The sequence below is a fragment of the Macrotis lagotis genome, chromosome 1 (genome assembly GCF_037893015.1).
Source record: "Macrotis lagotis isolate mMagLag1 chromosome 1, bilby.v1.9.chrom.fasta, whole genome shotgun sequence".
NCBI lineage: Eukaryota > Metazoa > Chordata > Mammalia > Peramelemorphia > Peramelidae > Macrotis > Macrotis lagotis.
Genome location: NC_133658.1, coordinates 54,694,357 through 54,708,947, shown reverse-complemented (window position 1 = coordinate 54,708,947; position 14,591 = coordinate 54,694,357). Strand labels below are relative to the sequence as shown.

The 14,591-nt window shown below is 41.3% G+C and overlaps 1 protein-coding gene across 3 annotated transcripts in view; it reads right to left on the bottom strand.

The window, feature by feature from the left end:
- Positions 1–14,591, bottom strand: part of KLHDC4 (kelch domain containing 4) — a 79,641-nt gene that overhangs the window by 44,157 nt on the left and 20,893 nt on the right. The window contains exon 5 of one of the 3 annotated variants that reach the window (XM_074201569.1): positions 11,443–11,579. The exons of the other annotated variants lie outside the window; for them this stretch is intronic. Within the exon in view, the coding sequence (XP_074057670.1) occupies positions 11,443–11,579 (137 nt within the window). The remainder of the gene's footprint in view (positions 1–11,442; positions 11,580–14,591) is intronic. 3 annotated transcript variants of the gene reach the window in all.

Genomic DNA, 14,591 nt, shown 5'->3' with positions numbered 1-14,591 from the left:
CATAAAGAATCCAGGTATGCATCAAAATAAGGATATTTGGAATCAGAAATGCATCAAAACAAAACAAAAATGATCCTAAATAAAGTTAAATTCCATTACTTGAAAGAATTATCCAAACTGTGCAGAGTAAATTTTTCTTTGAGTATTAATTTGCTATGTTTTGGCACATTTTTAAGTCTGGAAAATTATCCTTTCAATTCCATAAATACAGTCTCATATTTATTTTTACACTCTAAGTGATAGAGATTATCCATTGCTGGTAGGCCACTAGGTAAAGTATTCCATAATTGTGATAACAGAAGGGAAGGGAATGGAAGGGAGGAAGGGAAGGGAAGGGAAGGGAAGGGAGGACGGAAGGGTGGGAGAGAGGCAGGGAGGGAAGAAACGGAAGGGAAGGAAAAAAGGGAAGGCAGGAGAGAAAGGGAGGAAGGAAGGAATTAATTGATATCCATTATTACTGAACTTACTAGAAATGGAATGCTAAGACACAGAAGTCAAAAAAAAAGGAAAGGAGTTAGCAGAGTTCATACAAAATTCCCAGTCTGAAAAGTATTTCTTCTGTTAACTCAAAAACCTTCATAAAGATTTTGTTCAGTTGGATTTCTTGACAAGTTTTCTTTACATTGGTTTTAACCTTCCCTACTTCTCACCTCTTTATGAAATGATGTTCTTCATAATTATGTATCTTGGTAAGATTTTCCCAATCAACTTATTTTCTTGTAATACCATCTTTTTTTTTTTTTTTTTTTAAGGTTTTTGCAAGGCAAATGGGGTTAAGTGGCTTGCCCAAGGCCACACAGCTAGGTAAGTATTAAGTGTCTGAGGCCGGATTTGAACTCAGGTACTCCTGACTCCAGGGCCGGTGCTCTATCCATGGCTCCACCTAGCCTCTCCAATACCATCTTTCTTTACTTGGCAAACAGATCAAGCATATACTTGACTAAGGTGTTCTTTAGGTTATTTTGGTTCTTTGTATGGGTGCTTATCCACCTTTCCTTAACAATTTGTTGTTTAGCTTAGGATTATGTAGTTTTTCACTACAAGTTATCTGATATTTGGTCTAATAAGGCAATGGACTGTTTTTATGAAGACAACTAATTCAGGGTTAACTTCCCCATCAATAATGAGTCTTTTTTTTATGTCATGTCACATTATAATCACTTTTGCTTTTGGTGTAAAGTTATTATTGGGCACTCCCCATGTCCAGTGCCTCTAGAAATATTTCAAAAAAAATCATTTATTATGTAAAATTATAAAACACACTTTAGTGTCTTCTATAGGATTTTTAGCCTCTCTCTTTTCTTCCTGAAATGGGCTACCTAATATATTTTTAATATATTATATTAAATATGCTAAATTATTGTGTTTTACTACTTGTTTTAAAATACTACATAACAAACCTCTATCAGTCATATCCAAAATTAACAAATGCAAATTACCCCATGTCTGAGGTTCACAGTTCATTCACAAGGATTGGTATTTTGGTGGTTGCTCAAAATATGATTTGTTTTGGCCACATCACTAACATACTTTACATGACTGTGATATTGCATTTACTATATTCAAGAGAATGCTTCTTTTCTCAATTATTTGCTTGAATTTAAGAGTAAGCTGCCACTAGGAGAATGGTAATCGTTTTGTGGTTTTAGTGACAACAAACATTTGGTTCCAGACTTCCAATACAGATTCATTTTTTTATGATTTGTCATTTTGACCCACTCCTGACAAAATAGGTCTCCTATTAAATAGCTGTGGGGGGGGGGGGGCAGAAAGCCGGGGGGGGGGGGGGGTAAGTCAAAGACAAAAAACACAAAATTTTGGTTCCATTTAGTTCCCCAGTGCCTGTTGCTTCCCTGTAGGATACTAGAAAAGTAGCAGCTGCCAGCATACTCAAAGAATTTCAAATTAAGGTACTTAATCCTTCATATTCTTTCCTCTAGTCCCAAGGCATCATTTTTTCTAGGTAGTCAAGCATAAAGAAGAAAAACTATCATCCTTTAAAGCAGTTAAAGTAGAAACAACTCCCATAAGAGACAAAAATGGAAGAACTGCCCAGAGACTTACAAATAAATTGGTCCCTGAATAGATTTCAGGATTTGGCAACTAGCTGTTTTAATTATGTAATCTTAAAAAAAATACTTTTCTACCCCAAGGCAACAGCGTCTTAAAAACAATAGAAATGAACTTTGTGGTTTTCATTCAAGGTTCTTAGGCTAGTTAACTGGCACCCCTTATTCATGACTGCAGCTCCTGGGAATAGGTCAAGAAAACAGTTTGGTGAGTCAGGAACTTATCTAAGCAGGAGAGCTACTCCAGGTGGAGCCACTCAGCAGAACCAGGAAGGCAGAATTAGTTGGACAAGTAGCATTCTGAGTGAAGATGAAGGCCCAGAATAAAGGTGATTTGCACAGGTCAGTAGTCACATCTGAAAACAATGGGGTAAAGAAACCAGGAAGCTACCAGTCTTAAGAATTAAATAGGGGGCAGCTAGGTGGCTCAGTGAATAGAGAGCACTGGCCCTGGAGTCAGGAGGACCTGAGTTCAAATCCGACCTCAGACAATTAATAATGACCTAGCTGTGTGGCCTTGGTTGGGCAAGCCACTTAACCCCATTGCCCTGCAAAAAAAAAAAAAGTAATGTTCTTTATGTTAAATTCAACCCTGTATCAGACTGCTTGCTACCATAGGGAGGGGGAGTGAAGAAAGGGTGGCAGAAAAATGTGGAACTCAAAAGCTTACAAAAGGATCATTGTTGTCAAAAACTATCTAGGCGTGTAACTGGATAAAAATAAATTTAAAAATAATTTTCTCAAATCAATATTAACAAACATTTATTAAGTACCCACTAAAAAAAAAGGTAATTTTGTTACAATGAGTTGGCAAGGCTTCCTCTCTTGGAATTCTTTTGGTACCTCTAAGTTATGCCAAATGATGGATGATGTTTGCTTGATGGTCTTAAGGCTCATCTCAGCTATCCGTTCTCCTAAAGTTTTCTCCTATCACCCAAATACAAGTGTTCCCTCCTTCTTTGAATTTTCCTAGAGTTTTCTCTCGATCTCACCTCTGCCCCCATTGCTCTCTCTCCAACTATGCTTATCTGTGTACATGTCAAAACCTCTTCTTGCACCTCCAGCCTCCAGCAGACTTAAACTTTCTCAGGGCAGAAACCAAAGGGCTGTGCCTTACACATAAGAGATACTAAACATTCTCTAAAGTTTAAATGTAAGTTGTCTTTCTGCCCAGGCAGATTTTTGAGAAGAAAGTACCCTATCCTACCTAAGGTTCACAAAATAGCAGATACAATCCTGAAGGTGTGAAGTCTAAACTTCGCATCACAGAGATCTGGACAATGAGGCAAAGAAAACCTACACAAAGAAAATGCTCCCCGAAGCCCCAGGCCCGGAGCCTGGCACACCCACAAGCTGGACAACCCTAAGCAAGTCACTTAAGAGACCTGCCTCAGCACCTACATCACAGGATTGTTGTGAGGATCCAATGGAACCAGAACTGGGTAGCGTTTTGCAAGCCTGAAAGCACTGTGTAAGTAAGAATCATTATTAACATGTTATCCCAGAGTAATGCTCAATTCTGAAATGTGGGTGCTCTGGGGAACAGACTTTTCACTAAACAAATGAACTGAGGATGAAAGGGAAAACATTCTCAGAAAAGACAGTGGATGCCACGGCTCCTTTTCTGGTACAGGCAGGCATCAACCCAGTCTGAAGGCAGCAGATAAAAAGGCTGCAGGAATTCCAGTCTTTGTTGGGAGCATGGGAGCCCTCCAATACTGGAGGGGACAGACCTGCCATTGGCTTCTCCACACAGGGCTCTGGGGCATTGACAATTCTACTGCTTGTTTTGACTTCTCAGCTGAGTCAGCTACGACCACACGGTTAACTCTTGTGGCAGCAGCCAAGTTCTATTGTGTTTTCAAACTAAAAAAGGGAAAATTTTGCTATAAAAAGATTACATCTCCCTACACTCCCCCTCCAGAAAAAAAAAAAAACAAAACCACCAAAAAGCCAGTTTATATTTGAAATTCCAAGAGGCTTTTCAACTGCCATCACTCCTAAATGTAGAGTCGTTAAAAATTAATGTATCCCACTCAGTCAGAAGTCTTTATGTGCAGCACAAAAATACAAGTGTAATATTGTGGGAGTTGGGGCTTTCAGGCACAGTAGAACCACAGCATTCCAGCCGGGGAAACTTCCCAAGCAAGGCCGCTGTGAGGAGGCAGGCTCCTGTTTCCAGCAGGCTCCTATAGTGACCTTTGTAATAAATGTAGAGAAGATCAAGTGGACTTGGAGAATAAACACAGGGCTAATTCACTAGCCAAGTGCTTTCCAGAAATATTTAAAAGTATATACCTTTCAAAAGAAAAGTAAGGTTTCCATGATACTGATTACCCCAGAGGATCTGATATGACAAGAGTTTCAGAGATCAATAAGATATTTGATAGACCATTAATTTAGAAGAATGGTCATAATATGGACATAATTTTTTTTTTAAAAAAGCAACTTTCTTGGGGCAGCTGGGTAGCACAGTGGATAGAGCACCAGTCCTAGAGTCAGGGGGTCCTGAGTTCAAATCCAGACTCAGACACTTAATAAATGCTTAGGCAAGTCACTTAATACCACTGCCTTGCAAAAAACATGCACACACATAGACACACAAGAACTTTCTTTTCAAACATTATAAACTAGGAGTTAAATGCTGCTTTTTGGAGAATCTAATCAATAAAAAAAACCCCATAACTATTCACTGAACGCCTACCATATTTAAAGCATATGAACTATTCAATGGTGACAATAGTCAACAGTAGGATACCTTGGGTTTCAGCTCCCCATTAACCACTTGGCTTTTCTAGTCTTAGGATTGTCTGGCTTGGTATAATCACCTTCTTTCCCTCATCTGCTCTTATCCTGTGTTAAGAGTACCCTCAGGTAAGGGTCTTAATGCTTCCTTTTAGACCTGTATCCCCCAGTTATATCTTTTTGATGTTAGTATTTCTTGTTAACTATAGACAGCTTTTTTGATACTACTCCCAGGCCAGCTGAGGATTTCAGTTTCTTTCAGAGAAAACTGAGGCCATTTGATAGCTGGCCTGAATAGACCACCAGTTTGAAATCAGGAAGACATCTTGATGAGTTCAAATCCAGTCTCACTAGCTGTGAGACTCTGAGAAAGTCACTTCACCCTGTTTGAATCAGTTTTTCATCCTGTAAAATGATCTGGAGGAAATGCCAAATACCTCTTAATATCTGAGCCAAGAAAACTCCAAATAGGATCATGAAGAGCTAGACATAATTGAAAAAATGACCAAACAACAACAATCTAAGTGCCTTCTCTTCTTCGAACAATTTTAAATTATCCCCTCCCCCATCCCCATATCTTTTCTTTTCCCTAGTATCCAGTGAGGTAGCCCTTCTCTTGGCCAAGATTAATGCCTCCAATGTGTCCCCTAAGTTTCTATCCTTTCTTCTCCGAGATTGCAACCTCAATCTTCAGCCCCTTCCTATCTATCAGTTCCTTGCCTGCTGCCTTTGAACACTCTCAGGTATCACAAGAAACTACGATCACCAGATACTACCATCTTCTCAAGCTATTAGTCTATAATTTTCCTTTCTTATCCAAATTCCAGGACCAAAAAAAAAAAATGTAACCCTCCCCCCACCCACCCACCCCCAATTGGAGAGAAGGGTAGGAAGGACTATGTTATGAAGGGCTTTTGAATGCCAAACAAAGCCTTTGTATTTGCTCCTAAAGGCAAGAGGGAGCCTCTGGAGTTTACCAAGTAGGGAGTTGAGTTACTAATTAAGTCTGTGTTTTAGGAAAATTATTTTAGGGACTGAATGGAGTGGAGGTTGATGTCAGGCAGGTTGCCCTGCCAACAGCTTAATGTGGTAGTCCAGGTATGAGGGAATGAGGACTGCGTGAGGCTGGGGCAGTGTCAGAGCAGAGGAGGGAGTGTATTGGAGAGATGCTGCAGAGGTGAAACCAACTGGCCTTGACAACAGCTTGCATGTGGGGTATGAGAGAGGGAGGGATGTATCTGAAATAGCCCCCTCCAAAGTTATCAAGGATCTCTTAATTGCTAGATCTGAAGGTCTTTTTTTTAAAAGTCCTCCTCCTTGACTTATCTGCTGAATCTGATGCTGAGTTGATCGCCCTCTCCAGAATACTCTACTCTCTGGGCATCTGTGACAACTGCTTTCTCCTGATTAGCTTCCTGACTCTCTAAGCATCACTTAGTCCATCTCCTTTGCTGGTTTGTCACCATCCAGGTCATGCTTCCCTGGGTGTTCCCTAAAGGTTTAGCCTTGTCTCCTTAATCTTCCCTCTGTTTTTTATCTCTTGGCAACCTTGTTAACTCCTATTGGCTTTATTATCCTGTTTATATAGATGACTTCTAAATCATTCTACCCAGGCCAGCCCATCTCACCTTTTCCTTCAGGAGAATATAAAAATGTAAGCCAAGGAATGTCTTACCTTAAAGCACTGTCTCATCCAATCCTTAGCCAATCTCAGCTCTGATGTTGATGGCACTGACCACCCAAATCAATAGCGTGTGACAACCAAAAACTGGACTCTTGTCATCATGCACTATCATTAGGCCTGTTTTAATGATTAGTCTGGCTACATTTTCCCATGGTTATACTATGCTCTGCCAACTTAAAAGTGTGCTGTGCTCATTAAAGGAAACTCTAATAAAGAGTTGTTACCACCTAAGGTGAAAATCACATTTTATAAAAATAATTGTTATAAAACAATACTTATCTTAGTTTCCATTTCTACAATCGAGACTCTACAACTGCTTTAGAACTTCAAGAGCTCCCCTTCTAGGGTAGCCACCACACATGAACACCCAGGAGTTGAAGCAACAGTGAAAAGGCTGGGCTTTCAGGAATCCTAGGGTGACAACACCATCCTCTCTGTCATTCCCTGAGTTCAAATCCACTGCAGTCATGTACTAACCGTGTGAACCTCAGCAAAGTCCTTGCCCTCTGTTTCACTCAGCTTCCTTATTTGTAAAATAGGGATAAGAAGCACATTGACCAGCTGGGGGCCATGGTGAGGATCAATCAAGATGCTCTCTGTAAACATGCTGTCTAAGTGAGAGCTCTCTGGCTGCTCTCATGATTCCAGTCCCCTCTTGCCTCTCTTCTGAAGTTTTTAAAGGATCCTTACAGCCCTGGGACAAAGAAGAGGTTAGGGGACTTGAGCAGGGTCCCAAGGCTAGTGAATTTGATATGAGCCTGCATCTCAGGTCTGAGTCCAGTGCTCTATCAACCAGCCACTGTCTCCCCAGATTGCCTACAAGAGGTCTCCAAGTGGGGCAGCTGGGTGGCACAGTAGATAGAGGACCAGTCCTGGAGTCAGGAATACCTGGGTTCAAATCTGGTCTCAGACACTTAATAATGACCTAGTTGTGTGGCCTTGGGCAAGCCACTTAACCCCATTGCCTTGCAAAAACCAAAAAAAAGAGGTCTCCAAGCTTTGCTTGAAGCTCTCTGGTGAGGGGGGACCCACTGGGGCCAATGAACCCCCTTCTGCTTTGGTGGGACCCTTAACAGCTGTGACTTTCCTCTTTGGCTCCTTTCACCTGCAGGGCCCAGGTTGGCCCTCTCTCTCTCCCTTCCATAGGTCATGCCCTTCACAGACTCAAGAGAAGTCACTGTGTCCCCCCCAAATCTATTCTTCCTCTGGTACAAGGACCCTCCTTTGGCAGTACAAGGCCTGACGTCAGGAAGCCTTGCTCCCCCTGAGAATTTGCTCTACCCTTGCAATGACTCAAAGATTCTTGGGTCACAAGTGACTGGCCAATTGGCATCAATGGCGAGAGCTCCCCATGCCAAGATGTCAAAAAAATGGGAGTTTCTTCATGCCTTTGGAAATAGGCATCTGGGTGAGAAAAATTCAGGGAGAAAAGATTTTACTTGTTTTTTACATAATGGGATTTTATTTAAGTGATTATATGGAAAGACATTTCAGGAAACTGAGTATCTACTCAAAGGACCAGAGAGACCCAAGAATATAAGTAGTAGGTCCAGTAAAGACTTAAGATTCCTAGATTATTAAAGACACAGGAAGGCAGGTCAAAGAAGATGAGAGAGTCTCATTTGATCCTCACAATGGCCCTGGATGGTTAGTGCTGTTTTTATCCGCATTTTACAAAGGGAAGGAAAGCTGATATCTGTCAGCAGGATATCATATAAACTGCTTCTGTTTTCTATAGGCAGCTGTCAATACTGGTCTTCCCATACGAGAGCAGCATTACAGCAGGCATGTGCAATGGGAGAGCTAAATGCATTTATGGAAGTCAAGAACTCCATGGATGTTAATCTGCTTTAAAGCAAAATCAGCAGCCAAGGTGGGGACTGACCTTCCTATTGTCCTTGTCTTCCAATTTTGGATTCAATGTACCCAGTCACCTCCTAAGTTCATTTGGGTCCTTCTGTACACTAAACATAAACCTGTATTTACTTAGGAAATTCATTCTTCAAACCCTGGCAGCAGATCTGAACCCTGGAAAACAATGGCTTTCAGGAGCCTGTGTTTCTGTTATTGATTCCCCAGGACCTGCTCCTGGTTTGAGGCTAGCCTAAGCCACCAGAAGAAGACAACAGTTTGAGAACTGTCAGGAACACTGTGGAGAATTACAGAGGAAATTTTCTGTCCCCTTTTATCCGTGGCCTATGATTGAGAGAGAGGTCATATTAAAATGGCAACTGAGTCTTGACTTCAGCATTAACTATCACCTGATGATATTAAGCTGCAGCATCAGTTCAAAGCAGAATTTTTTTACTGGACCACTTCCCAACAGGAAGTGTTTTTGTCTAATTCACTGTAAACAAAATATGAGCTAAATTAAAATGATAACTGCACCAAAAAAACCCCAAGTTGTACACTTGTTTTCAAAGCCCAAGGATGGCTCTCTGCAGCTGAAAGTACCCTAATGGCTCCTACTTACACCTCATTCCCTGAATGTTCCCACATGCTCAAGTGTTAATGCATCATATTCTCTACAAAGCAGGAAAAAATAATCAACACTCAATAATTAAACATCTACATATTTTAAAACAGGAGATATCAGAGACTATGATTTTAGACAATGACTCAACATTATGTCACTTTAACAAAAAACAATTCAAATTCTTTCTTAAGGCAGTAAAATGGGAACCTTGATTGTGTTGTTATTGGAAAAAATACATTTTTGCTATGAACAGCAGGTTTTCAATATCTCACTGTAAAATATAGGTAAGAAATTACTAGAACTATCCTCTGGGGGGAAAATGACAAGAAACTACTGTAAAGTAACTGGACAAACAACATGCGAGGAAAAGTGTTAAATAATAATGATATGGACTAAAAATGAGCTTGGGATGCCTTCCTGAATATTCTTATGTTGCTCTCACATGCATTATGATGATGTTGATGACAGATGATGATAGCAAAAGGAGCTCAGGAGTGGAATAAGGAGGGCAGCTAGGTGGTGCAGTGGATAGAGCACCAGACTTGGAGTCAGAAGTACCTGGGTTCAAATCCTACCTCAGACACTTAATAATTACCTAGCTGTGTGGCCTCTTGTGCAAGCCACTTAACTCCATTGCCTTGAAAAAATCTTAAAAAAAAAGAGTGGAATAAGGAGTCAAAAAACAGGTTCAACTTTGTTCTATTTCCTCCTTATTCCCTAAATGGGACTTTGAATGATTTCATTTCCCTGGGCCAGTTTCTTCACCTGTAAAATGTTGGGGCTAGAGCAGAGTTGCTGAGGACCCTGAAGTTCTAGCTTTTAAGAGTCTAACAAATCACATACATTTACACTGGACTTTTTAGACTTCAAATATCACAATCTCAAACAAGGTGATGGCATCTTAAAAGCATTCTGTTAACACTAAGCCTTGGGAAACTTCTGTATGACTTTTTAAATGGACTTGAGGGCTCATCTGGGCAGTGGATAGGAGGGAATGTATAAAAATACAATGAAATGATGGTTGCTACTGACCTTAGTGAGTTCAAGTCTCACTGTACTGGGTCATTATCAATTCACAGATGAAAAGAATTAATTTCACCTACAAACTGATCGACCAGATTTTGCTTTCTTTTCAAACAAGACTATCTCATAAGTAGGAAAATGGAAAGTAAGATAACCAATGCAACCAATTATTTTCAAAGATAAATTACATGAATGTTGCTATCTACCCCTTCTCTAGCATGTGCATGATAACCTCTGTGTGGCTACTAGTTCCAGGTCTCAAACCAATTAAAGCAAGTTCAACACTTATTGCCTTCCAGTACTACCAAAGAGAGTGCATCCGTTTCCAGTGGTCTTCCTTAAAGTGATAATGATTACCTGGATTTGAAAAAAACCATTAAATGAAAGACTTTACTAATTCCATAACAAAACAGACCCCATTTCTTGCTGTTCACTATTCTGAAAAGCACAGAGAGTGGGTTACTCTTGTGATATATATAGGGTATCCCCAAAGTCTTATGTGCTAGGTTCCAAAGGGTACTAAGATTTTGGGGACACCCCATTATTTCACAAAGCTCAAGGTCATTTCTGTGTTTAATTATAATAAAAATAACAGTAGTCCTTAATTCCTGATTTTAAATCTGTTTGATTCCACCATGTTGATATTTTCCTTGACTCAAGAATTTGTTGGGGTTTTTTTTCAAATGCTTGAGCATCTGGGAAAAAAAAAATCCTAAGAAAATGATGCATTGACTTCCAGTAGGCTCCCACAGGCCCCAGAGAGGAAGCCTCTGACAATTGTCCAAGAGAGAATCATGTTATAGAAATGTATCTAAATCCAAAGTCAGATAAAAGACAAAGAGAAGGCAGGGATTACCCAACCATGCTATTCCGTCAGCCTTAAAAAGCCTGCTCTACCTAAAAGGACTTAAAGGCTTCTTCTCTCTACCCTACCCTTGCCTTTTCTACTAGCTCTTTGTGAACCAGACATTGAAGGAAGGCTTCTGTTAGCGTTATACCACAACTCTGCAGGGAATAGCTCCATTACAGGCAATCTCAGAACCCAGAAATGTGCCTTTTAAAAAAGACAAATGGCTCAATGGAAAAAAAAAATGCATTAAAATATGATGGATGTGGATGTTGAGATTAAGGGAAGAGAATAGCCAAAGCCCAATGCTGATCAAGGCAGATAATGTAGCACAGTTAAACAAAGCCAAGTGGCAGAAGGCATCTCACTGAGGTGACAAATATATTTGTAGACAAAGGTACTCCAAATCGATTACATAAAAAGTTAAAGCACATCCCTTTGCTTTTTAGTTAAAACATGGAGCATCTTTTTGAGCATCTGTTCTTTCCATTGTTCCCAGCTTTGGCATTTTTGAAAAGCAAACCTAACCACTTATAAAGAAACAAAATAGTTGGGAAAACAGCAGCAAAAAACTTGGGCAGGGTGCCAAACATCTTACTTGATTTGTTCCCAAGTCCTGGTGGCCAAATGCAGGACCCAGAGATCTTTATAGTGGTAGAACTGTTCTCCATCAGGAGAAGCAAATTCTCCTCCAAACACCCATAGCTGTCCACCTCCCTGAGGGACCACCACTGCCTGCCGAGAGAAAACAAAGAGAAGGCTGGAGTTAGCCATGTGTGCCATTCCATACACCAACAGAAGAGCCCTTCCCATCTGATCCCATGGATGGTGTCATTAATGATCACTGCTTGATTCATTCCTCCTTGATGAGAGACCTCAGTGTAAAGCCAACAGATACAATCCTCTAATCCACAAATCAGTGAGAGAGGACCCCCCCCCACACTCATGCTCATGTTCTGGCACAAATCAGAGCTGTAGGAAAGATGCTCCCTTCAGAATCCCTCATGGGCTCATCTGGCATCTAAGAACCGCAGCTTAAGAACCAGGGCAGCTTCATGAGTGTCTACATGAATAATACTTGTGAGTTAACACCTAAAGGGGAGCAGGCCACTCTCAGGGCCTAGAAGCAGTGGAGCTTGAGCCCCTTCTCCAGCTCAGACTGTGGCATACAGAGGGTCCCTACAGGTCATGCACACCTTCTGGAAGGCAGTCTCCATTCCTCTAAGGCATCCCCTGGAGAGCTGCCAGACAGAAGCATGTTTGTGTCCACTCTGGTGCAGCTCCTCATCTCTTGAGTTACTTAAAAGAACCTCAATGGCCTCTCCCCAGCCTGCTTCCTTTCCCTGCTCTTACTCAGCTCCTCCTTGTCTTGTCATCCTCCTTCTTCCTCCTTCCCTTCTCTGCTTCACAAAAGAAAGCCTTCTTCTCCTTTTTTTTTTGAGTTTTTGTAAGGCAATGGGGTTAAGTGGCTTGCCCAAGGCCACACAGCCAGGTAATTATTAAGTACCTAAGGCCGGATTTGAACCCAGGTACTCCCTGACTGCAGGGCTGGTGCTCTATCCACTGCGCCACCTAGCAGCCCCTCTTTCTTCTCCTTTCACTCTGGCTCTTCATATCCTTCACATCAAATCTTTCTCCCTCTCCAGGTCCTTCTCCCCTCCCCAGATCCAATCTCTGGCCTTCTTTTCCAGTTCCAAATCCTCCAATTCATCTTCTGTCATCCTTCTCTAATCAAGTCTTTCTCCTGGCTCCTTTCACACAAACTTCTCCCACAAAAGCCAGGCACCAGCCCCCCCAGAAAACCTACCCTGGAATCTCTGCTTTTGGGCAGGGTCTCCCAAGGAAGAGAAAACAATCAAGGACTTGTAGCTAGGAGACCTGAGCTCAAGTTCCCACTAGTCACTGGGTATCAGCAAAAATCCAGTCAGAGGGTCCAGGTTCAATACTTGTCTCCAGTGCTTCCACTGACAGGGTGAAGGACCTGACTTTTCTGGGCCCCAGAAGCCACTGGGGGGGGGGGGGGGGCAGGCAAACTTTCATTTTACAAAGGAGGAAGCTGAATCTGAGAACACTGAAGGGAATTCTTCAAGGTCACTCAGACAGGAAGGAGCAGAGCTAGATTTGGACACACATCCCTTTCCTCCAGCTCCAGGGTTGCTCCTGTGTTAGGAGGACCTACAAAATGAAGGCTGAAGCTGGGCTGAGTGCCTTAGTACAATCCTTCTAGCTGGAGAGTCACGATCCTAAGGCCTCTCTGAACTATGGCAGTAAAATGAGGACAGGTCTTGTACCCCTTAGTTCTTGAAGTGAGGAGGGCCTTTTGTAGAATGTAGAGCATGATGTAATGAGAGCTGGTCCTGTAAACTCTCTAAGCTTAAAACTAGGAAGAAAGCATCACAGTAACATTTAGGGGACCCCCAAGTCTAAAAACCTGATCAGCACAGAAGAGCCTTTGTCAGGACAGGTGCTTCATAAAACTGTCAGGTGGGTAGTGAAGGTGTCATCTCACTGAAAACAAAGATGATACCCACTCTATCACCAACTCAGGAGATAGATTTCAGAAATTGTCCCTAAAAAATTAATTTTCCTACAGCCAGCCTTCTATCTTATACATATTTCAACTATTAGACCTAGATATCAGAATATCTCCAGTATGGGAATTCTTCACCTGTAGTCCAGGAATCCTAAAAGGTGTGTGGGCAGATGTCAAGGGGTCTAAAAGCTGAAGTGGGAAATTATCTGTATCTTTATTTCAAGAAAACAGAGTTCTCACTATTGTTCTATTAGAAACCAGGAGGGATAGGAATTCAGGGAAGCCTGGAGGGATTTGCATGAACTGGTGCTGAACTAGATGTGTAGAACCAGAAAAACATCGTACACCCTAACAGCAACATGGGGGTGATGATCAACCTTGATGGACTTGCTCATTCCATCAGTGCAACAACCAGGGACAATTTTGGAATATCTGAGATGGAGAATACCATCTGTATCCAGAGAAAGAATTGTGGAGTTTGAACAAAGACCAAAAACTATTACCTTCAATTTAGAAAAAAAAAAACCCTGTTATCTTATTATGTAATTTGCTATCTCTTACACTTTATTTTTCTTCCCTAAGGATATGATTTTTCTCTCTCATCACATTCAACTGAGATCAATGTATACCATGGAAACAATATCAAGACTAACAAACAGACTGCCTTCTGTGGGGGGTGGGGGGAAGGGAAGTAAGAATACAGGAAAAACTGTAAAACAAAATAAATAAACTCTTTCAAAAAACAAAAAGAAAGAAAGAAAATAGAGTTCCTGGGGCAGCTAGGTGGCGCAGCAGATAGAGCACCGGCCCTGGAGTCAGGAGGACCTGAGTTCAAATCCAGCTCAGATACTTAATAATTATCTAGCTGTGTGACCCTGGGCAAGTCACTTAACCCCCATTGCCTTGCAAAAAAAAAAGAAAGAAAACAGAGTTCCTGCATAAATCTGCTTTTATGTATTTTAAAAACATCACGGACTTCCCCAGAGAGCTGCTGAAGAATCTGTAACATACAGAACATTAAGAGCCTCTGCTCTATCAATACCTTCATTTTACAGATGCAAACACCAAGCTTGACTTAACTGTTCTGGCTCCAGGGTCAAAAAGAAGCACTAGAAGGTGGTGGCAGAAACCATTACAAGGAGGCAATAGTTTAAAAAAAAAAAAGACTGAAAAAAATCCTGCAGCTTAAGAGATCCCCAAATTCTCCAGGTGTT